The 25,505-nt window shown below is 36.9% G+C and overlaps 1 protein-coding gene across 1 annotated transcript in view; it reads left to right on the top strand.

Moving 5' to 3' along the window:
- LOC110453928 (probable chitinase 10) overlaps nucleotides 1-25,435 on the top strand; it is a 32,756-nt gene extending 7,321 nt beyond the window's left edge. Inside the window, exons 2-19 of the mRNA XM_021503174.1 lie at nucleotides 877-1,075; nucleotides 6,339-6,391; nucleotides 7,509-7,685; nucleotides 7,838-8,094; nucleotides 9,321-9,445; nucleotides 10,122-10,239; nucleotides 10,582-10,761; nucleotides 11,486-11,608; nucleotides 13,659-13,830; nucleotides 14,478-14,639; nucleotides 15,159-15,409; nucleotides 15,978-16,102; nucleotides 17,318-17,441; nucleotides 18,705-18,890; nucleotides 19,589-19,708; nucleotides 23,281-23,620; nucleotides 24,315-24,660; nucleotides 25,201-25,435. Of these exons, the coding sequence (XP_021358849.1) occupies nucleotides 6,340-6,391; nucleotides 7,509-7,685; nucleotides 7,838-8,094; nucleotides 9,321-9,445; nucleotides 10,122-10,239; nucleotides 10,582-10,761; nucleotides 11,486-11,608; nucleotides 13,659-13,830; nucleotides 14,478-14,639; nucleotides 15,159-15,409; nucleotides 15,978-16,102; nucleotides 17,318-17,441; nucleotides 18,705-18,890; nucleotides 19,589-19,708; nucleotides 23,281-23,620; nucleotides 24,315-24,660; nucleotides 25,201-25,252 (2,910 nt within the window). The 5' untranslated portion in view covers nucleotides 877-1,075; nucleotide 6,339 and the 3' untranslated portion in view covers nucleotides 25,253-25,435. The remainder of the gene's footprint in view (nucleotides 1-876; nucleotides 1,076-6,338; nucleotides 6,392-7,508; nucleotides 7,686-7,837; nucleotides 8,095-9,320; nucleotides 9,446-10,121; nucleotides 10,240-10,581; nucleotides 10,762-11,485; nucleotides 11,609-13,658; nucleotides 13,831-14,477; nucleotides 14,640-15,158; nucleotides 15,410-15,977; nucleotides 16,103-17,317; nucleotides 17,442-18,704; nucleotides 18,891-19,588; nucleotides 19,709-23,280; nucleotides 23,621-24,314; nucleotides 24,661-25,200) is intronic.
- The last annotated feature ends 70 nt before the right edge of the window (nucleotides 25,436-25,505 follow it).

The raw sequence follows: 25,505 nt of genomic DNA, 5'->3' as shown, positions 1-25,505 counted from the left end.
TCCTCAGATACGTAACAATGTACAACATGAGGTATCGGTGTACAATAATACACACCTGTAAAGGCAAAATGGATGGCAAGTACACGAAACAGTATGCATGATACATTATCAATAGTTGATACATGTAGTTTGCTAACTTTTTCCAACAAAAGCCAAATTCCATTTAACATTGTCTTGTTACAAAATGGCAAAATTCCAATCATTTTAATTTGTGAGATTTTTTTCTATAATTTAAAGAAGATGCTTTTCTCTTATCTCTAGTTATTACATTTGTACGTTTGAATAAATAATGAAATTCGTCGCCTAGATCATTTTTACATAGAGTACATTTTCGGTCTTGTTTTTTAATATTATGCCGACTACCCATTTCAATGAGACATTTCCCATTAGAGCGTCTATATTTGCATCTTATTAACATGTTTTTTTTAAAAAAAAGGGCGAGTCAAATACGGTTTAAATTCATGTTTCTTCTTAAAATATATAGTCCATTTACATAATAATAACCAATTGATGATCACCTAAGGCTAACGATGTGACGAGGTGCCTGGCTATGTATTCAGTAATTACATACTCCACCCAGACTTTACTTTGGGCAGTTACTGTGAGAGTATGTTAAATGTGATGAAATGGTCGATAATAACAAAGAAGAAATTCCGCCAATACAGGTTGTACTTTTGTATTAGCGTATTATAGCTTCATCATTTGAGGTGAAATATATGGAACATGATCGTCACTATCGCCTGTGGCATGGCGTGAATAAATATAATTATTAACGCTGCTAAAAAGACACAATATACCCAGAAAACAATTTAATAGCACTTTCGTGTGGTAACTTGCGTGATTTCGAATCTTAATCAAACTTTGATTCCTTCTCAGATTTCAGTGAAATAGTCCCCCCTCCCACTTCACGGAACCATTGACATAGGCATTGTGTGTGGGTCAGGTTGTAATTACCCACGGCTAGGGTTGCTGTGTGGGAGTAGTTTATCATGACTTTCACCTGGACATAAAGCACAGACTCAATTTGTGGATAGAGTGGTGCTGTTTCAACATCAACGTGTCGGGCGCAAACAAGGTAAGTGTTTATGTTAACCGGTCACATGCACTATAGTATACTGTATATTGAAGTTTGATATTACAATACAACTTTGTAGCATTTACTAGATTCTCTCTCTAATGACTTTTAAAAGTAAGGTCCTTCTAAAGAGAAGTGCTTTTACATGCATTTTAATTACTTTTAGTCTCTCATAGCTCTTTTAGAGTAGATTTCGTCAGATGTTTATTGTATATTTCATTGTATCAGTGTACATATACTTATGTAAGGTGAGACTTTAATAAACTATCTATATCTATATCTGTACCTGTCTTATAAAACAAAGTAATACATACAAGGTAACCTTCCATATAAACCTGTCTTATAAAACTAAGTAATACATACAAGGCAACCTTCCATATAAACCTGTCTTATAAAACAAAGGAATACATACAAGGTAAGTCTCCATATAAACCTGTATTATAAAACAAAGGAATACATACAAGGTAAGTCTCCATATAAACCCGTCTTATAAAACAAAGTAATACATACAAGGTAAGTCTCCATATAAGCCTGTCTTATAAAACAAAGTAATACATACACGGTAACCTTAAATATAAACCTGTCTTATAAAACAGAGTAATACATACAAGGTAAGTCTCCATATAAACCTGTCTTATAAAGCTAAGTAATACATACAAGGTATCCTTCCATATAAACCTGTCTTATAAAACACAGTATTACATACACGGTAACCTTCCATATAAACCTGTCTTATAAAACACAGTAATACATACACGGTAACCTTCCATATAAACCTTTCTTATAAAACAAAGTAATACATACAAGGTAACTTTCCATATAAACCTTTCTTATAAAACAAAGTAATACATACAAGGTAACCTTAAATATAAACCTGTCTTATAAAACAGAGTAATACATACAAGGTAAGTCTCCATATAAACCTGTCTTATAAAGCTAAGTAATACATACAAGGTATCCTTCCATATAAACCTGTCTTATAAAACACAGTATTACATACACGGTAACCTTCCATATAAACCTTTCTTATAAAACAAAGTAATACATACAAGGTAAGTCTCCACATAAACCTGTCTTATAAAACAAAGTAATACATACACGGTAACCTTCCATTTAAACCTGTCTTATAAAACAAAGTAATACATGCAAGGTAACCTTCCATATAAACCTGTCTTATAAAACACAGTATTACATACACGGTAACCTTCCATATAAACCTTTCTTATAAAACAAAGTAATACATACAAGGTAACCTTTCATTTAAACCTGTCTTATAAAACAAAGTAATACATACACGGTAACCTTAAATATAAACCTGTCTTATAAAACAGAGTAATACATACAAGGTAAGTCTCCATATAAGCCTGTCTTATAAAACAAAGTAATACATACACGGTAACCTTCCATTTAAACCTGTCTTATAAAACAAAGTAATACATACACGGTAACCTTCCATATAAACCTGTCTTATAAAAATTATTTAGAATACATACAAGGTAACCTTCCATATAAACCTGTCTTATAAAAATTATTTAGTATTCGCATTTATGTCTGCGCGAGTACCATTTGCTTTAATTAGCCGTACTTATTCTTTGATATCGTTTTAAGTTTCGCCTACGGTAATCAAAATCCGTTTGCGTATTACAGGCATAATGAAATGCAATACATTTTGTGCGATATATCTTAATGAAAAAACCAGAAGCTTTCATAAGGATAATAAAATAGAAAACAAAAGCTGTTATCAGGAAATTTTACCAGAAGCAACAACTCTTACCAGGTTAGCTAAGTAGAAAAAAATAGCTGTCGCCCGGTAAGTTCTCGAAAAATAAAAATGACAACAGACAGTTTAATTAGAACAACAACTTATAATTATGAGAAGTTCTTTTTACACAACCAATACTAATACGATTCTCATAATCCATACTTACCAACCCGAAGGAAGTGTTTAGAAATAGAACAACAGCTATCACCAGGATAACTATTGAAAACAGCAGTTGTCATCAGAAAGGTTTTAGGATTAAATTATGAATACAGTGTATGATTCGAAAATCGTAAGTGAATTTTTTAAATATTAACTAAAGACCACTTTAAATTAAAGAATCGTACTACGGCGTCAACGAGCAAGGTCAGAATAGTATCCCAACTACCTTCATGGGTCCATTCCCGTTGTTCGCCAAGGAACCAATATAATATCATCTTTCCCCTCCTTCTAAGTAGGGAATGAATGTTTTTCTCCCAAATCAAATACAAGAGGTATTTTCATGAAATACAAATGTTAATTTCATAATTGCCAGTAGTTACCGTCCCTGATCTGCTATTGCTGACGTGACGTCACGCAGTGGTTATAACTGGAGAATCCCCCGTCTGTTCTCTAGGGTAAGACTGAGAAATCTTTCCCTAGCCGGAAGTGTAGATATCTCGGACTCAGAGAAAAACCTGTCTTTATCTAGTTGGGAAAAGATAGCTCTCACACGCATTTATTCTGAAAACGTCACCACTGGTCATCACTTTATGCAGCGTAATTAGAGTGACGTCATCAGTTTGTCACATATTTCATGCGCCCTTAAATATCTCCGATTTGAATGCGTTTGGTTCATCATAAACCACATATTTGGTTGAAGGAAAGTGGGAGAAAAATAATCAATTATCCATGTCTGATGAAGACAGAGAAATTCCAACCAGTTTTATATTTGTTTTTGAAGCTTTTTTGGGGTTTGGGGGTTCGGGGGCTTGGGGTGGTGAGGGTGGTGGGATTGCCTTAATGTTGGAGGAGTACCATCTTGGAATCGAACCCCTCCCCACTTGGTGAAAGGCGAACATGTTATCAGCTGCGCCACCTTTCCAACTGGCGGGCAAGTTTTCACTATCTACATGGTACATTAGTGATATATTCTGTTCGTCTTACCCTAGCGTAGAGACTAAGGGATTCCCATATCATAACAACTGTATGACGTCACGTCAACAATGTATTAACGTCATTTCAATAATATGTTTATTTAAATGGTTTGGTATGGCTACGACAGTTTTTACATTTATCTGGGTCGACAGGGAAAGAGAAAAAGAATCATTATCTCGGCCATTGACAACATACATGTACGAATCTTCTGCCTCGTGTTCTGATCCGCAATCTTACCTCAAAGGGAGTAAAGTATTACTAGTACTTGTTGACACTGAGGTTCATTTTCTTTTAGTTTGTTGACGCAACATTATATTTTGTCCTTGTTTGTCGACACTATCCTATATTTTCGTTGGTGTATTAACTATTTTTTTGCAGGTTTCTGCGAGTTCATTACGAATGTAAATATTTGTAATCAAGTAATCTTACAAATCCAAAAAAACGCGAGTCTTAAAATCGCGAACGCTGTACCTTTCCACCCACCATACCCACTGTACCATTTACAAGTGTAATTAGCCGGCTGAGCTAGCATACTAAAGGTTTATGTTTAACACACGCCACTACCTTTAATGAACATCTAGCGTGTTCGCATGGCTACGCTACTAAAACTTTAATATGTAAGCGATCTTTTTACGATAATCTAGGAGAATGTTTTATTATGTTTGTCACACACATAAAAGTAAGACATTTTCTGAAGCAGTATTGTTAATGTCGGTAACAATACGATCAATCGGAGGGGCTAGTCAGAAAACTACTCCTCTCCTTTTACTTTTGATATCCTTACGCGACAAGGTTGTGGAGAAGATGTAGCCATCCGCGTCTGTACTTGCGGTCACATTTTATCATCACTCTAGCTGAATATTTCTGAATAGATTTGGATCAAACTTTATACAATGGTCAAGTTTGAGACTACCTCAAATGTTTTAGCGTGGCAATGTCACTGTTACCACTAGTACAATGTATAACAGGAAAATCTGTCATCACGATAGAGACTATAACTATAACAGTAGTCATGTAAGAGGGGACTCGAACGCGTTGTCCTTCCTCGGAGTACAACTGTGAGGGTTAAGGTCAGCATGATTGTTATCTATACCACTTACTATTTATTGTTTTGTTTTATCATTGTAACAACGGATTTGACCACCTTCGATGTCATACAATGGGCAAATATGAAACTAAGTTCAAATGAGTTAGTATTTTAAGAAGCAGTGATCAAAGTCAGGATCACTATAACATTTTACGAAAAAAACATTCTGCTATCACTTCATCGGCTTCCATTTTGAAAACAAATTAGTGTACACTTTTTTTTACAATAGTGAGGTATGAGATTAACCATAACGAATTTAAAATTACACCTCTGCTAATTATAGGAAATTCTTGTCATTTTGATGCCTCTTTAAACTAGATACTATTAACATGACATAAAGATATGATCTAGAACAAGGGGACTCTCACTGGTTTTGAGAGCTATTAAAGTAGACGACATCAATTTTACAAATCTGCTCCTCTGTGTTTTATTTTTCAATATCACGTTCTTACATATTTTTAAATTATACAACATCTCGAATGATTGTTTTTTTTGAAACCAATAGGGTAATATGGCCTATGCATACATGGCGTGACATGGGTAGAACACGCATGTGTCAATCACATATCTCCCAAATACACCAGGGTGTAATATAATAGGTGGAAATCAACACGTACTTCGTGGCGTGGCCACCGCCCACATTCTCAGGTAAACATCTCAAACAGGAAGTACAAAGAAAGTTTTAACACCGAAAGTGCTTAAAAGATAAGAAACCAGACGGTGTAGACCAACCACTTTAATCAGAAAAAAACCATATAAGGGATATCTGATCACTTTTTTTTTTATATATTGTTTGAAATATTTGGATATATAATTTAGCCTTTGTGTGTGTATGAAGTAATCCTGGCATATGACATGTTCAAACCTGGGGTAATGAAATGGTGGCATTCATCAGTAAGAATAAGGTCACTGTGACCTATGACTTGACCTTTGGCCTTTACTTTTGGAAATGTTTGTCCGGGGCATATCTTCTATACAATTTCACCTGGAATAACCAATTTTGGTGTACAAGGACACCTTCAAAGAAAAGTTATAAAAAAATAATTTGAGATTAAATTAGATAAACGTTTCACCCAGGATACGATTGCTATATGTCTGTCTGTTACCATCGTTTTGTTAAATTATTTTTTGGTGTAAGATCAACAAGGGATGCATATATAACGATTCTGTAATAAAAAAAAAAAAAGGTAAGTAGTTTGTGAAAAAAACAGGTATAATGTAGCATAAACTCGAGGTGTCGTGCAGCCCTTACCTGATTTACTGTTTTTATTAATTTGCAGGATGTTGACGTTGTCCTCCGTAACGTTTTCGGGGTTGGTGCTACTTGGACTAGGTACAGTAAATATACATGTATCATGCTCGCTAGACAATAACAAATATAATCTATCAGCGGAGTGGACTATGTCAGTTAATTCACCCTTAACCACTCCTATAGCTTGGCGATAACCGAAATCTACTTAAATATTTTCAGAACTGTTTTATTTTGCGGCTTTCGTGTACCTTACTTTTATCGAATAAAGTATAATAGTTATATAGTATGGAGTATGGAGTATGAAAAGTATATATTACTCATGGTTTAATAAATAATTTGGAAACTATCAGGCGTTAACTGTTATAAAGAAATGACAACGAGTTGAGACAAATGTACCTTTTGTTTCTGCTAGAAAAAAAAGTGATTCCTGCCTCAAAAACAAAAATCATTTTTAAGACAACGAGGACAAAATACATTTTATATTTTTGTTATTAGATGTCTTAAAAAAGGTAATCTTTGTATAATGGCGATTTCCTGGGCAATAAACAAGCTATGTCATTGCTAATAATAAATCGTCAAGCACGTGCATCAGCCTGATTATTTGCAAATTACATGGTAATTATATATTGTTATATCATTAATGCCCTTGTTGTGGGGAAACACGATTCTCTGTTTCCCAAAGTTTTTCATAAATGATCTAATTCGGGAAAAGCTCTCGAGAAACATGATAAATTTCAAGGAAACAAACCATCGTGCCTTCCTACCACGTGTACGATATGCATTTCATCAAACCAGAATCTTCAGTCACTCGCTACTTTCGTTGCCGCTTGCTTATTTTTCTAAAGTGATTGTAAATAAGGGAAATATAACCAGGGAAACTCGAGCGCGAAAGTTAAACGATATGCTGTTTTACCCAGTCTTGTGACCAATGTGATCAATCAAACATGCTGTTTTATAGAGGAGATATGATGTTGATAAACATAGATCGAATAGCTCGAAAAACCAAAATGACACATCTCCAGATAAACAAGCCGTTCAGACCTTGATATCACACATTAAAAGGATCTACTTTTTCTGTATATGTACACTGTATAATTGTATGCTAATCTATGGCTTATGGGGCGAGACGATGCCGAGAACGAGGCTTTAGCAGGACGTTTGTATGTATTTCTTTTATGTAACCTTCTTGTGCATGTAGGATGGTGTGCGCGGGCGGAGTACAAGCGCGTGTGTTACTACACCAACTGGGCCCAGTACCGGCAAGGCGCATCATACGACGTTGACGATATCCTACCAGACCTCTGTACTCACATTATCTACGCATTTGCGAATGTAAATGATCTGGACCTGGGCCTCACAGAATTGAATGATGCTCGTAAGCATTTACACCTACCATTTTTAATGATGTTTTGCCGATAATGCAACATATTCTGTTTAAGGTAATGAATTTCATTAAAGGAAACACAATCCTCTTACAAACAGTATTACCAATTTGCTAAGTGCTAATACTGTTGCTATGTTTCACAGAAATGTACACAAAGATAATTAATATGAGGAACGCAAATCCTGGCCTCAAAGTGCTGATCGCTATTGGTGGATGGAGCGCTGGCACTGCAAAGTTTACTTCAGCTGTTGCCACAGACGCCAAAATACGAATGTTTGCGGATAACACCATAAAGTTTCTCAGAAAACATGACTTCGACGGGCTTGATATTGACTGGGAATATCCAGGCAGTAGAGGAAGTCCCGCGGGGGACAAACAGCGGTTTACCAGGATGGTACAGGTAAGCTGATGATATTTAATAGTAAGACGAGTTATTTATTAACCTAACTGTGTGTATGTTTATCCATATATATTACAAAAAACATATTAATATCAGACACATACTAATGAGTTGAAACCCACGTAAACAGTGTTGTACTGTACCTTGGTGGTTCTTCACCAACTAGTAACATTTACCAGATCGATTCCCATCCACAACTTGTTTCACTCTTTCCCTACAGGCCAACATGGTCACGAACCTATATATCGGGTTAAATCTGTAGATTAAATAGTTACATATAAATAATTAATACACAGTTCGGTTGAAGATGACCTGTGCAGTACTTGCACATGGACTTTTGGTCTATTTACCTAACTGTATCGAATGCTAAATAGTAACTCATGTGTACACGTGTAATTATGATAATTAATAACTATATTTATGTTTTGTTTGTGTGTGTGTGTGTGTCTGTGTGTGTATATGTCCTATGTTATATTGTAAATAATCAAAAGTGAGTTACCTCCCTTTAATTACTTTATCGTTTACATTATGTATTTTCATTTCAAAATATCTATAAAGTATATTTAGCTATAGTTCTACAATATTATTGTAACATTCTAGCTACCTATGGAAAGAATTTATATAGGCTTGCCTGTTATTCGATCTATTTGACCATAACACCATGTCAATAAAATCTGTTGAAATGAAGTGGTCACGAAACTACTTTTTAATTAAGGAAGTTCATTAACATAAGACTGTTCATTGGACTACATTCATAAAGCTACATAAACTCTAATAATGCCTTCCTATAAAAAAAAAAACCACACCGTGATGTGAGTAATATATGTGTTATTCGGGCCAGATTTGTGAACTGATAGCCTCAATTCAACGGTTTATTCATGTCACAAATGAAATATTCGATACTTAGACCTAATTGTGGATGACTTGAGGTGGGGCAATGTACGGCACGATGGTAATACTGCTATTTTGGACTAGTCGATTGGAACAGTTCCTGGTCGCAGTTCTTTATGCACTCACAGACAAAAAATGATAATAGAAAATAAGGTTTGTTTTGTTTGGGTTATATTCCGTTGTCCAAATATGTACCTACATATGATGAAATAGGAAAACGTGCAAGGGGACATAATTCTTACAAAGACTCAAATGCTAAGTACAACCAGAAACAAGGTGAACCACACAAGTAAACTATGTCACAATACTTTGGTTTTGTTGAACTTTCTCTTCAGATTTTCCGTGACGAATTTGAAAAGGAGTCTTATGACGAGTCACGTGACCGGTTGTTACTCAGCGCAGCTGTGGCTGCCGGTACTTATTATTCAGATAAAGCATACGAAATCAACCTTATATCACAGTAAGTTATGGGATATTACAGTTTCTTTTTTATTAAATTATAATCAATACCAGTGTAATTTGAGGGGTTCTGTTGAACTGTTGTATTCAACTGCATGAACGTATCAGGCGATATATGTGGGCCTTCCGTCAGAATAATGAGTGTCTTTCGTGTCTTCTCCTTACGGACATTGTAAACACCAGAATTGACCCGCTGCCTCTGTTACAGCTATTTTAATGTCTATTTTGTGTATCTTTCCTAGCCATTCTCCCTCTCTCTCTTTTCGGCGTTGTCTCCCCGGGCACACGTCTTTGTCTGATAGTAGTCTTTCCGGAAGACATACAAACACAACTTTTCCATGTCTTTTATTTTATATTGAATATTATTTTTATTTTAGCTTCTGTCTGTTTTCCGTCCATATTGAAATAAGTGTTGTAGTTGAAATGGGTTTGAGAAATAAAATCTACTGTTTCACATAATTTAAACGCCAGCATTTTGTTATCAGGCCTTCGGATTTGGCGATTATGAAACAGGATAGTTCATATATACCCCTTATTATATAATTATATAAAAGAAAGTTAAAGGTGTGTGTATTTTTTAATCCTATTTTCTATGCAGTTTTACTATCACTTGTTTCTAGTGACATAAACTAAGATAGCGTTTCGAACGATCTATCAGGCTTCTTTAACGTTGACAGGAGTTTCGATTTCATCAACCTTATGGCTTACGACCTACATGGACCCTGGGAAAATTATCTTGACCACAACAGTCCACTGTACCCTATGGCGGGAAACCCAGGAGACAAGTTAACACAGGTACATCTATGTTGTGAATTGATTTATTCAATGTCCTCATACATATGTACATGTATAATGAATGTAGTAAATTACAAATATGACCTGAGGTAGACTGGCTATAGTTTCAATATACACACTTGTGCGCGGGGTGAAGAAATAGTTCACCGCAAACCATCCCGGTCACATCCTTTTCATTTTGGTCAAAAATGAGATTGATTTCTTCTCCAAGCGCCAAAGGCTGTTCTCTTGTGTCCATAACTTGCAGAAGACGTTCGCTTACTTACTTGTTTATCTTGTAAGTTATGGTTAACTAGTGTAACGTACTATTCTTAACAATTTCACACTGGTTTGTCCTTGAAGGATGGTGCTGTCAAGCACTGGCTAGAACAAGGTTGTCCAAAGGAAAAATTGATTCTGGGGATAGCCTTCTACGGCAGGAGTTTCACTTACACTTCCACGACTTCCATTGGATCTCCGGCAAGCGGCTCCGGATCAAAAGGTCAATACACGGCAGAAGAAGGGATGCTGTCTTATTACGAGGTAATTATATAAGTATGTACGAAATGAGATGTTGGTCATGTACGCCGCAGTAGTTCAAGAGCACTACCGATCGGTATATATCAAATGGAATACTGCATGAATATAAGTATTAAAAAAGTGAATACATTTCGTCCTGAAGATAGAATATTTCCAAATGACATTGTTATAACGACTATAAAACTTGCACGTAGTCTTTTTAAAGCTGCAAATTTGTACGTCAGCAGTCGTAATCTATCATATAAATCATGATATTTGAAGCAAACTCTTTGAAAATGAATCAACTTTGACAAGTCAACACCATGGTTTAAATCATTTCATGTATCGTACAGCTTAGTAGCAAATCTGTCGGTAATGATCTTGCATTGTAGTAATTATCGAGGAAAGCGACTAATAAAGTAAAGCCTGAAGTGTCTTTGATTTTTTGTTCAAATATCCGATCGACGTAGAAGATTTTTTCTTGTTATTTAAATATAGTATATCGTCTACATATATGAAGTGAAATTGAAAGAATTGGCAAGGTTTTTGTAACAAATTATGTCATAATTTGATATAATCTTTTTGTGTTTAATGGACCGAGCTATAGCTACAGACTGCCATTCTTACCGATCAACTATATTTTTTTCCCTTCTTACTTCCTATTTTCGGTGGTGTCTCCATAAGCACAAGTCATCATGTGATCCTGGCAGTAAAATCCTACCAATAATCAACATGTTTATCCCACTAGGTGTGTCTGAAATTGAAGGAGTCTGGGTGGACGCGGGCATGGTCGGATGATCAAATGGTGCCCTACGCCTACTCCTCTAGTGACTGGGTCGGCTACGACGACAAGGAGAGTGTATCCAAGAAGGTCGGTACCTAGGTTGTGAACTGAGTAGAGTAGACAGTTAGTGTAAAGGTGGGTACCTCTTGTAGGCTGTGCACTGAGTAGAGTAAATAGTGTAAAGGTCGGTACCTAGGTTGTGAACTGAGTAGAGTAGATAGTTAGTGTAAAGGGGGGTACCTCTTGTAGGTTGTGAACTGAGTAGAGTGGATAGTTAGTGTAAAGGTGGGTACCTCTTGTAGGCTGTGCACTGAGTAGAGTAAATAGTGTAAAGGTCGGTACCTAGGTTGTGAACTGAGTAGAGTAGACAGTTATTGTAAAGGTCGGTACCTAGGTTGTGAACTGAGTAGAGTAGACAGTTATTGTAAAGGTCGGTACCTCTTTGTGCACTGAGTAGAGTAGATAGTTAGTGTAAAGTTCGGTATCTAGGTTGCGAACTGTGTAGAGTAGACAGTTAGTGTAAAGGTCCGTACCTAGGTTCTGAACTGATTAGAGTAGATAGTTAGTGTAAAGGTGGGAACCTCTTGTAGGTTGTGAACTGAGTAGAGTGGATAGTTAGTGTAAAGGTGGGTACCTCTTGTAGGTTGTGCACTGAGTAGAGTAGACAGTTACTGTAAAGGTGGGTACCTCTTGTAGGCTGTGCACTGAGTAGAGTAAATAGTGTAAAGGTTGGTACCTAGGTTGTGAACTGAGTAGAGTAGACAGTTATTGTAAAGGTCGGTACCTATTTGTGCACTGAGTAGAGTAGATAGTTAGTGTAAAGTTCGGTATCTAGGTTGTGAACTGTGTAGAGTAGACAGTTAGTGTAAAGGTCCGTACCTAGGTTCTGAACTGATTAGAGTAGATAGTTAGTGTAAAGGTGGGAACCTCTTGTAGGTTGTGAACTGAGTAGAGTGGATAGTTAGTGTAAAGGTGGGTACCTCTTGTAGGCTGTGCACTGAGTAGAGTAGACAGTTAGTGTAAAGGTCGGTACCTAGGTTGTGCACTGAGTAGAGTAGAATTTAAGACTCTTTCGTATGTACCGGAAGTGGATAGAGAATTCCTCCAGAGGGGATAATAAATTTGGGTAAATCCCGAGACTTCAGTTTTTTAAATACAATCTCCGTGCTTTAAAAACAAAAATAGCAGTAGAAATGAATTTTCTATACCCTCAAATTGCAACGTTGTTGCACGCATAAAAAACAACACATTTTCATAAAAACTCTATGGTTCAGTTGTTATTGTTGCTCCCCTTAGATCTTGTATCACTACGCGATGTGATTAGCCAATGTAAGTTAGACTCAGAAAGCTTGGCTATCTTACATGGCCAGCGTTATCTTACATGGCCGGATATGAGAGAAGGTTGTTGTAAATGTCGGTACGTCTTGTAGGTTGTGCACTGAGTAAAATAGACAGTTGCTATAAAGGCCGGTATCTATTGTTTGTAGGTTGTGCACTGAGTAGAGTAGACAGTTACTGTAAAGGTCGGAACGTCTTGTAGGTTGTGCACTGAGTAGAGTAGACAGTTAGTGTAAAGGGAGCTAACAAATGCTGTAGAGTCATCCTGTTTGGGTCTGTGTTTGATATAGAAAAAAAAAAAAAAACCTGCAGGCACTTTGTAATAATTATTGTTACTAAATAGTCTAGCAAATACTTACATGTAACACAAATATTAACATCTAGTCAAATGAATAGAATACATTTTAGATACTGATTGTTTTAAATTAGTAACTGATAACAGGTTTGTTTAGACTTATGTTTTCATAATTATGTTTACACCGCAAGATTTTTAACAACATAACTATACTTTTCAAAATATTTATATCTTGGTCAGGGGTATTCAATAGAACACGAATGTTAGTAGGGTTATCACGTCTACGTTAACCCACAAGTATGTGTTGGAGTGTCCATTTTGTTTGGAGGAAAAGTGCATATGTGTTCACCTGAGGTGTGTTCATGATGATGCAGTGTCATCAAGAACATAGCCAGTCCTTGGGGAATATAGGACGCCTCGGCTGGGCAAATACTTACCTCACCCACATGGTATAATATTCTCATGAACTTTCCGCCTTTAATTGTTCGATTTTGCATGTTGTAGATGGAGTATATTAAAGAAGAAGAACTAGGCGGTGCCATGGTGTGGTCGTTAGACATGGACGACTTTGACAACAAGTGTGGGGAAGGGAGATACCCCCTGATGACGACTATAAAGGATGAACTTCTCAGGGAGGACTCTGACGGAAATACCGCTCCAATAACTGACACGGATGGTATGTACATGCAGGACAGTCATGTGCTTTGTATACATGTTAGTCATTGAATTTCCAAAACTATACTTCTTTCATGAATATGATATTTAGGACACATTCTTTCATGATACTAATTGCTGAAAGTGAGTAAACACCTCGTTAGGGGAAACCTTTGCTATGACTTTCTATCTTCATTATAAGTTGGTTATCTGGTTTATTCAACAAATATCATGCAAAGAGAATTAAAACTACCTTTCCCTGTTATAAACACATTATTTGCTGAGAGAGTTGGTGAAAACGTGATATCACAACGGAAGTATGATGTCGGAAAGTAGTATCACCTTATCCCGAGTGTTGCTATTCACTCTGACACATAAATAAGAATGACAAAAAACATTAAAACTCATATATTTACAAGTATTTGTTTCATCAGTTCTATTACACGTTTCAGATTAGTATATTCATATGTGTTTGTATATTCACTGATCAAGCTACATATTTAAAAGTAATTCACAGCGACAAATCTACAAGTTCAAGCCTATGGTTCCTTCATGTCTTCTAGGATTTGAAAATAATCCAAAGTGACGTTTAAATTGCAAGGCTTTCTGAAATACCTAAAATCTGAACATTTCATGAGGAATATTTGTCCGTTTTGTTTGTGTCATCAGGAATGAAGCGTGTGTGTTACTACAGCAGCTGGGCAAAGTACCGTTCCGCGCCAATGGCTCCGTTCTCTCCTGACGTCATCGATCCCTTCCTCTGTACTCACATCATATACGCCTCTGCTCAAATAAAGGACAACGACATCTACATGTACGAGGACGACGATGGTAAATATAACGACAAAAACAGAAACATAAGCAAACGTCGAAATTAAATGTTTAGAGAATCATCTTCACTTAAAAAAAATAACGTCTTACAAGAAAATTGCAGATACGCTGTAGGGATAATTGCTCGGGTTTGCGACATAAACAATTAAAAGTTCAAGTTCAGGTTTATTTTTAATTAAATCTTTTTATGTACAAATTATGACCTTACCATGTAACCTTTCGACACAAAGTTTTACTACACTTCATTTACATTATATTTGGTCATACTAAATAGACAGTATTAATAGTATAGGAGTGACATATATATAATGCTGAACAGTAACGGGACATTTTTAGAGAGTTGACAGGTTCCCAATCGAACGCGCTGCTATAGTGCATCTGCATTATCTGATGTCCATATAGTACAGTACGTATATATATGATTGCTTTATTGAGTGTAAAATTTTTTGGTACCAAAACTGTTTGAACGGAAGAAATACATCACTACGGCATATACATTTATTCTATAATTTCTAACAGATACACTGATGAAGTTGCGTTATTTACGTGACACAAACCCGGATCTAAAGATCTTGTTGTCCGTCGGAGGCTACGCCCAAGGAACCGACCAATTCATTAAAACGGCCTCTACCAAAGATGGAATCCTGGAGTTCGCCACGAACGCCGTGCTGTATCTTCGTTTGCACCACTTTGATGGACTGGACTTGGACTGGGAGTTTCCAGGGGATCAGGGAACATCCCATAAAGATCACTTTACTGACCTTGTCAAGGTACTTGTTCAATCTCTCGTAGATCAGAGTAAATATAAGAGTTACCGTGACGAGATCAGAGTTAGAAAACTTGTAGAAAACCTAGAGGTCGGGTAAGTGACTGTTACATGTATCTTTTAACGTCTCAATGATGGTTTCTAAGCTCGATGAAAGGTGATCAGCACGCTGTCCTTTGCACCACCCGACCAACCGTTGTCGCGGTACTCTAACTCTGATTTAGAGACGGTACTGTTACTCTGTTTTAGAGACGGTACTATAGCCTCTTTTAGAGACGGTACTATCACTCTGATTTAGAGACGGTACTATAGCCTGATTTAGAGACGGTACTCTCACTCTGATTAAGAGACGGTACTCCTGATTTAGAGACGGTACTCTCACTCTGATTTAGAGACGGTACTATAACCTGATTTAGAGACGGTACTCTCACTCTTATTTAGAGACGGTTCTATATACCTTAACAAGAGTTTTGTTGTCTAATATCTCTTCACATGGTAAAATTGACAGAAATATATGCAGCCATGGTATAACGTATTAGAACATAGTAACTTCTATATAATATTTATTCCAGGGTATAATGGAAGTATTTAAGGTTGAAGCTGATGTAGCGGACGGACCGAGACTGCTACTAAGTGCTAGCGTGTCTGCTTTCCCTCCGATAGTGGACCGCAGCTACGATGTGCCTAAACTATCAATGTAAGTTAAAATAGGGTAAACAACGTTACCCGTGGTTGAGTTTGCTACTTGGCTTTGATCAATACATAAACAATCGTTTATGCAATACACGGTTTCTACTGAAGTTTTACCAATAATGATTTGTTTATCATGTTAATCTAATTTGGGTTAGTTGGTTTTAGGTTAAAATAAAGACGAGCTATATATATATATATAGATGAATAATTTACAAAACTTCTTTCTTCTACAATAACCATTGACATTGTCGAGTGCTTACAAGCGACAAGCCAGGCATCGTAGGCAAAAGTTTAAGGTGAAAGTTTGCTTATTGATACACAATGACATAGCCATTTACCTAAAACCTATTTGAAATACTTCAGATATTTTTTTATATTATTCGCAATAAATTAATAACGAGTTTTCGTAAGGAAGTAATTTGTGATTGTCACTGATGAATTGCCGTAAAACAGCGCAACTCTTCAACCGGCCATGTTATATAGTTGATGATATTACACTGTAATCTATTAAAGTGACGGAATGTGTTAAACAATCGGTCGATTCTCACTTCTGTTTAACCACCATCTCTGTCGTTTAATGGGACGTCTGTTGTCGCCTAATGGTTTGTCTGTTGCCGCTTAATGGGTTGTCTGTGAGTTGTCAAGCACGTTTACCATTGAATTGTTCCAAGGAAGTTGATTTGTGAACTTGTTACTACACACCCGCTTTATCTATTTGTACTTCAAATTGATTTTGAATTGAGGGTCCGAATTTATGACACCGTTCAGGTGGAATTAAGATTTTGTGCTCAATCCCAGTTTCTTGTTCCAGTGATAAAACGATTAATCTTCGCATTTCGTCAGTGATTTGGAGAAATTGTGGACATACTCATAGCTAAATGCTGTTTTCAACATTTATAGACTTGATTAATTGACGGTATCATAAGATATATCCAAGTTACAAGAAAGCTGGTTTGTTTGAGCACATAATCCAGGCTTTAGCATGCGAACGGTTTCATGATTACGGGCCAATGTATGCCACATATATCAATAGACTTTAAACAAAGGATGTGGTACAACTCATATCGTGGGTAAGAATAGACCGGCTGCAGCACTGTAAAGAAGGCGGTTATCGTATTCAGATAAATTCTCCATCATGTTAGTAATGTAAAAAAGAGACATGTACCGTTCCTCCCGTACTGACTGACAACTCAAAATAAAAATCATCGGTTGTTCACAGGTATCTGGACATGATTAATCTGATGGCGTATGACATGCAAGGTACCACCAATAATGTGACGAGATTTAACAGTCCACTGTACGGACACCCGTCGGACACAGGGACAGACGTATACCGCAATCAGGTAATATTTGTTACATTTGTTGTATTTGAGTATCTCTAGGGCGGATTGGTCGAGTGGTTAACACTCCGGCCTTCCAAGCAGGCGGCCGGGGTTCCATCCCCGAAGTCGCCGTACGCATGTAATATCCAGAAAAAGTGTTTTTCTCCTGCCCACACAACTCCAACAACCCAGGTGGAGTATAAAATGGTCTGGGGTGGGTGTTGCGGTATCTGTGCTGTAGCATTCAAATGAGGTGGCGCTATAAATGATACCGTTGGAAGCACGGTCCCACTACAAACAGAACAATGCATCTCCGGCACACACACAGGCATACACACATAGGGAGATATTAGCCAGGTGGCATAGGACTAGTAGTTAGCGCCTGATAAGGCAGCTCCTGCGAATTCCTCAATAATGTATTGATTAATAAATCTGCTTATTGTATTGACCGTATAAAATTGTATATCTATGTACTGTAAAGCGCTTTAGAGTGGCTTATGTTGGCTAGATAGGGCGCTATATCAAATGTTGAATATTTATTTATTTTTATTTCATATACAACAGTTGAACTCCGGACGTCTTGCCTTGATCCGTCCAACAAATGACCAAGCTTATGTTCAACTTAATGATGTCATGTTATACATGTTTCTTCAACTAATTTAACCGCCTTTGCGTAATGGGACATTATAATTCTTCCTCCAATGATATCACTCCTTTTACCTAAACTATAGTCTAAGCCTTTTCTCTCTGCTGCTTGCTAAAAACAGGTTTGTTTCCTAGTGCCTTACTTTGCAATATATCTATTTTGGCCTTAGTCTTGAGCGTTTGCCCAAGTGGGGTAGGCAATGGTATTTGTTATTCCCTGCTGAAAGTTAAACATTTAGGGCTGTCGCAACAACAGGATTGCAGACAAATTAAGTCTTAAAAAAAGACCTACCGTTTACTGGCCACTTTTCATTGTTATACTGAAACGCTTATATTTTAGCAATTTATTAATTTAATTATGTAAATTGGAGCTATTTTGTTGAATCACAGTTATCCTTCCTTGCGTACTTTTTAACATATGCTACTAGTTTTCCTCTCCTTTTATTCTCTCTGTTATCTTCGATTCTTCTACTCTACTTCATTACATAAATATTGAAATATTTTGTTGAACTATTTCCAGTTTGTTGAGCCAGTCTTCTGTACGGTCCATTTCATTTCCTTTTTGTTGTTCAATCTTAGAAAAAAATGTTCGCTGTAACAAAGCTCACTTGTTTCATTTTTCTTCCCAACATGTCGTAGGACTACGCCATTCGGCACTGGTTAGATAATGGGGCCAGTCCTAGGAAGCTTGTATTGGGCCTGGCTACATACGGTCGGACCTTCACCCTGACGAATACAAACCAGTACAGAGTAGGGGATCCTGCAACTGGTCCCGGGCTCCCGGGACAATATACAAACAAACTCGGACTTCTCGCCTATTATGAGGTTTGTGCATCATGTTGAAACAAATATTTATGGTTGTTCAACATAATTGGAATTATGTTTGTAGAGTTCCGTAGCAATATATACGGTTACAATATATATATATATGAACCCATAATGTGTCATTAACATTTCATGGTATGATACGAGTATGTCATATGTTCCAATAACTTTGGTATATATTAGATATGTCATGTCCTCTAACCATTTATGGTACGTGACAAGTATGTCATGTTATGTCCAGTTCCATTTTATGGTGTCTCACAAATGTGCCATGTTATATTTACTAGCCTTTTAATGGTATGTGACAGGTAGATCATTTTCTGTCCAGTTACAAATTATTGTACGTGACAAATATGCCATGTTATATTTACAAACCTTTTAATGGTATGTGACAGGTAGGTCATGTTATGTCCAGTTACAAATTATGATACGTGACAAATATACCATGTTATATTTACAAACAATTTAATGGTATATGACAGATATGCCATCTTATGTCCTCTTACCATTTATGGTATGCGACAGGTTGGCCATGTTATGCCCATTTACAGTTTATGGTACCGGCAAATATGCTATGTAATATTTACTAACCAGTTATGGTATGTAACAGGTACAGTGAATATGATCGATGCTTTACCAACTTATGTCGTGTTAACAATTTAGTTGACGGGTACAGTTACAGATTGTACGTTTTACAGATATGTAAAAACCTGTATGACGGATGGAGCCGCGTTATGAATACTGTACAGGGCGTGCCTCTAGCGTGGAACGGATACCAATGGGTCGGTTATGACGACATGGAGAGCCTCACACTGAAGGTTGGTGAAGGGGAGGGAACTCCCAAAGGAAATGAAAAGATTATATATATTGATCGGACTGGTACCGTATGTCAAGTGAAATAAAATATAAAAGGCCCATTGGCGTTAAGGGTTATCAGAATTTTTTTTACAAGTATCAACAAACATTTCCATTCGTAAACATTGTTTTGAAGATATTTTACATATTGTCTCGAATTTATGATTTCTATTTATGAAGAAAAATCGGCTATTTTTTCCAATTTTATCTCATTCATGTATGTATATGGATATCTTTTAACACATCACGAAAAAGTCTATCGTAGCTTAAACAGACAAGGACAAATAAAAACACCGTTAAAAAACTGTGAATAAGTACACGACAGCAAAAACACAAAAGTATAAAACACAAATAAGTCTGAACACTCAACGACGAAATCGACCACTGTGTTACCAGGACAAAGTGTACCATATCTACAAAGGACATGATTGAATATTCAAATATGACACAGCGCCAGCACACATACTAAAATATACCACAATCTCAACACGAACGTACAAAATATAGTACACATAGCCCACAGCGTCAACATAAATGTACAAAATATACCTCATCGTCAAATACACTGACAGATATATGGCATTTTAAACATATAAAGTATAAAACGCCTTATTACATAAAGTAATTATGTGCAAATACGTTAAAAATATAGAACAATTTACTGCAACATGAACACACAAGCACAAAAGCTTCCAAAGTGATGTCACATCGTACACATATCGGGACATATAATACCACATCCTTGATTGGAAAGGACAATATTAGTGAGACCATGTACCCTGCCAAAGACCTGTATAACGAATTTGTCATACTGCAAAGCAATGTTCAAGCGTTCAAGCCTTGCATCGAGATAAAAATGGCCCAATGCCTCGTCTAATCTTGGCTTCGAGAAGTCCTCAAAATCTGTGTCTTGCTCCTTTTCGCTTAAGTATGCTCTGAAGGTTTTGCTTGCTGAATTGTTACTTTTCTTTGTGTTTGTAGGTATAAGTGACGCCCGTTTTGTCTCAATTTCACTCTCCGTGTGGCTTGCAAACCGTTTCGCCATTTTGTTCATTGTTGACATTAGCAGACGAACGTTCTCCGGTGTGTTCGATTCGAATCTGCGAGTTATCTCCCTTACAACAGGCGCGCGTGCTCTTATGTACCCCGGCAAGGATACTAACATAGCTTCAGGTACCTTGGCAATTCGACCAANCGCTACAGCGAAAACACTTATAGACAAAATCTTGGACTGTAATACATCATGACTTTGTTAAAACACCACCTTGGTACAATACGACTTTGATAAAACACCACCGTGATACAGATACTTTCATAACCATTATAAAAAACTGTTTTGTTACGTCACGACGTTGATACGACACGACCTTGATACATCCCGACCTTGATACATCACGACCTTAATACATCATGACCTTGTTACAATATGACCTTGATACATCACGACCTTGATACATCATGCCCTTGGTACAACATGACCTTGATACATTGTACAACATGACCTTGATACAATACGACCTTAGTACAACATGACCTTGGTTCAACATGAACTTGATACAACATGACCTTGATACAACATGACCTTGATACAACATGACATTGGTACAGCATGACCTTGATACAACATGACTTTGATACATCATGACCTTGGTACAACCTGACCTTGGTACATCATGAACTTGTTACAACACGACCTTGATTCAATACGACTTTGATACATCATGACCTTGATACATCATGACCTTGGTACAACAAGACCTTGATTCATTGTTGACATTAGCAGACGAACGTTCTCCAGTGTGTTCGATTCGAATCTGCGAGTTATCTCCCTTACAACAGGCGCGCGTGCTCTTATGTACCCCGGTAAGGATACTAACATAGCTTCAGGTACCTTGGCAATTCGACCAATCACCGTGCGACATTTTTCTTTGCAGTATGACAAGTATGCTTTTACGGAAGCATCCACACAAAATCTGCATAGCGTCATTTTTATGTGTCTAAGTAAACATGTTACGTCATCATCAATAACTATTGATAATATGAAACACAATGTTAGCACAAATCTACATAATATACCTCAGGCACACACAAAATAAACTGCATAGCAGCTTGAACAAATATAAGAAAAAAAGATGTACCACAGGGTTACTACTCAGGAATAGAGCACAACCAAATCATCTATAAACATTTAAAAAAAAAAACATCGCTACAGCGAAAACACTTATAGACAAAATCTTGGACTGTAATACATCATGACTTTGTTAAAACACCACCTTGGTACAATACGACTTTGATAAAACACCACCGTGATACAGATACTTTCATAACCATTATAAAAAACTGTTTTGTTACGTCACGACGTTGATACGACACGACCTTGATACATCCCGACCTTGATACATCACGACCTGAATACATCATGACCTTGTTACAATATGACCTTGATACATCACGACCTTGATACATCATGCCCTTGGTACAACATGACCTTGATACAACATTACCTTGATACAATACGACCTTGGGACAACATGACCTTGGTTCAACATGAACTTGATACAACATGACCGTGATACAACATGACCTTGATACAACATGACCTTGATACAGCACGACCTTGATACAACATGACTTTGGTACAACATGACCTTGATACAACATGACCTTGATACAACATGACCTTGATACAACATGACTTTGATACAATATGACCTTGATACAGCATGACCTTGATACAACATGACTTTGATACAACATGACCTTGATACAACATGACCTTGATACAACATGACATTGATACAACATGACCTTGGTACAACATGACCTTGATACAACATGACCTTGATACAACATGACCTTGGAACATCATGAACTTGATACAACATGACCTTGATTCAATACGACTTTGATACATCATGACCTTGGTACAACATGACCTTGATACAACATTATCTTGTTACAATATGACCTTGATACATCATGACTTTGGTACAACATGATCTTGATACAACATGACCTTGATACAGCACGACCTTGATACAACATGACTTTGATACAATATGACCTTGATACAACATGACCTTGGCACATCATGAACTTGATACAACATGACCGTGATACAACATGACCTTGATACAGCACGACCTTGATACAACATGACCTTGAAACAATACGACCTTGGTACAACATGAACTTGATACAACATGACCTTGGTACAACATGAACTTGATACATCATGACCTTGGTACAACATGAACTTGATACAACATGACCTTGATACAACATGACCTTGATACAATACGAACAGGGTACAATACGACCTTGGTACATCATGACCTTGATACAACATGACCTTGATACAATACGACCTTGGTACAACATGAACTTGATACAACACGACCTTGATTCAACATGACCTTCGTACAATACGATCTTGATATAGCATGACCTTGATACAATATGATCAAGATATTTTAAAAAAGTAGATAATTTTAATGTTGTTCATTGTTAATACCTTTTTCATTACTTGATTCAGGCGGACTACGTTATAAACAATGGATTGGGAGGTGCGATGTTTTGGTTAGACTACGATGATTTCGACAACAGCTGTGGAGAAGGTAATTTCCCACTTATTAACTCTGTAAAAGGAGTGTTTGATTCGACGACACCATCAGTAACAGACACTAATGCACCACCTGTTGTGACACAAACACCATCTACGAGCATGGCGACTACTCGTAAACCAACCACGCAGAGACCAACCACAACCACGCGGAGACCAACCACTACAACGAAGAGACCAACAACAACCACACAGAGACAAACCACCACTGTGAAACCTACCACACAGCAACCAGGAAATACGGCTTGCACAGGTACCGCTTTTAAAATTATTGTCTTTAGTACAACGTTCTGCTTAATTCGGCATAGTTTGATACTGAGCATCATCCGTGTAAAGTTGTACGTAGACTGCGCGTTTACTGGTAGATTTTACAAATAATGACCAACCAAACAACCAAATAATGTCTCCAAGCAACATATAATGGCAGATGTAATATATACGTTTTTGGTGCTCTTATTATTTTCATAAATTTAATTTTTCGGGTGTACATACAACAATTAGTAAGTACTGCCTATAACTGTCTGGTGTTTTGCAGCTGTAACGTATATGTATCATTTTTCTTGTAAGAGAACCAAGATAACAAAAAAGATGTGCAGAAATTTGAATTGTCGAAAAAAGTACCCGTTATTTTTATTCAGCATCTGATTGTTCATTCTCTTTTAACCATGGCGGCGGGTTCAATTCCCTAGTTGGTTTTGAAAACGTATTGATTTACCGATTCAACAACGTTAGTTTTTTCCCCGCGATGGATACGATGGAAATGGGAGATTTTTTTTATATTTTTGTTCTTGTTTTGTAGTACTTATTTTAGATACAACCTGTTTGGTAAAGTAATTCCGTATTAACCTCATAACAACTATATGACAAGTACTCGGAAAGCTGGTATAGCGCCGGTTTCTTCCATTTTATTGCTTTAGTGTTTACTTTATTAACTTGTTATGCTTCAGCTCCGACTGCATGCAATGGCTGGGGTATTCCGGATCCATGCGACCCAAGTCGTTATTACCAGTGCGGTGCCCATGGTACGATGTACCATATGCGTTGTAACAGTCCGCTAGTCTGGGACCAAAGTACTTACACTTGTAATTGGGCAAAACGACGGAGCTTACCTGACGGCAGTAAAAAACAAAGACTTAATATTCAGCGGAGAGAACATCTATCTCCAAATACAATAAAAAGACCGAGGCAGTACCAGCAGCACATGGAGCGAACAAACGCACTATCACAGGCCAAGGAGGAACAAATGGAAGAAGAGAAGGAGGAGAAATTGATGAACGAACTGCGTCACCTTCTGTAAATATCTAGAGTTGTTTAGCTTTCGAACTTATAAAATCTTAATCACACTTTGGTGATTAAAAGTTTGAAAAAATCATATGATTAATTATCAGCCGACTTTTCTTGAGTAAGATTTCCTTCCCTGACGATAGAATGAAACAACACCAAAGCTGACCCTGACACTTGTGAGTTGGGTTGTCATACATGTATATCGAACAAATAATTTAGTAATGAGAGAGAATGGATGTCCGTGGGACTACCTGATCCCTGAAAGGCCCATCAATTCAAGCAATGAACATAGCAAACCTGTTCCTGTGTGAAATGCTTGTATGTTTAAATTATGCTGATAGTAATAAGATATGATATACATGATAAAACAACAGCTGACTCCGATACGTGTTCGGTTGATTTACGTGTCAAGTTTATTTGACAAGTGAAACTCAGTATATTGTCATTGAAAACCTGCGATAACATTTCGTTGAAATAACAATAATTCATATCATGGATGAAAAAGACTATCCCTACGTCGATTATATGTATTACAAAATTTATTTACAGAAAACTGGTGAAGTCCGATGCTGAGAAGGAAAACAGCAGAAAGAAAAGATGAACACCAGAACACCACTTTTGACTACGACATACATCCTAAACGATATTGAAACGGACCTAATTAAAAATAAACGTTTATAGTTTTAACAGACGCCTTACATATTTATGAGTAATAATGTCTAGGTAATGATAAAATATTATGTTAACATGTCAATGGAATAATAAAAAATGCATATTCAAAAACTTTCTATGTCCTATTATTCTCCTCTACACCATGTGACCGTATCCCCGGTCACATTACGTCACAAGTCTAT

Source organism: Mizuhopecten yessoensis, unplaced genomic scaffold (assembly GCF_002113885.1).
Source record: "Mizuhopecten yessoensis strain PY_sf001 unplaced genomic scaffold, ASM211388v2 scaffold7547, whole genome shotgun sequence".
NCBI lineage: Eukaryota > Metazoa > Mollusca > Bivalvia > Pectinida > Pectinidae > Mizuhopecten > Mizuhopecten yessoensis.
This window is presented reverse-complemented; position numbering and strand designations above follow the sequence as displayed.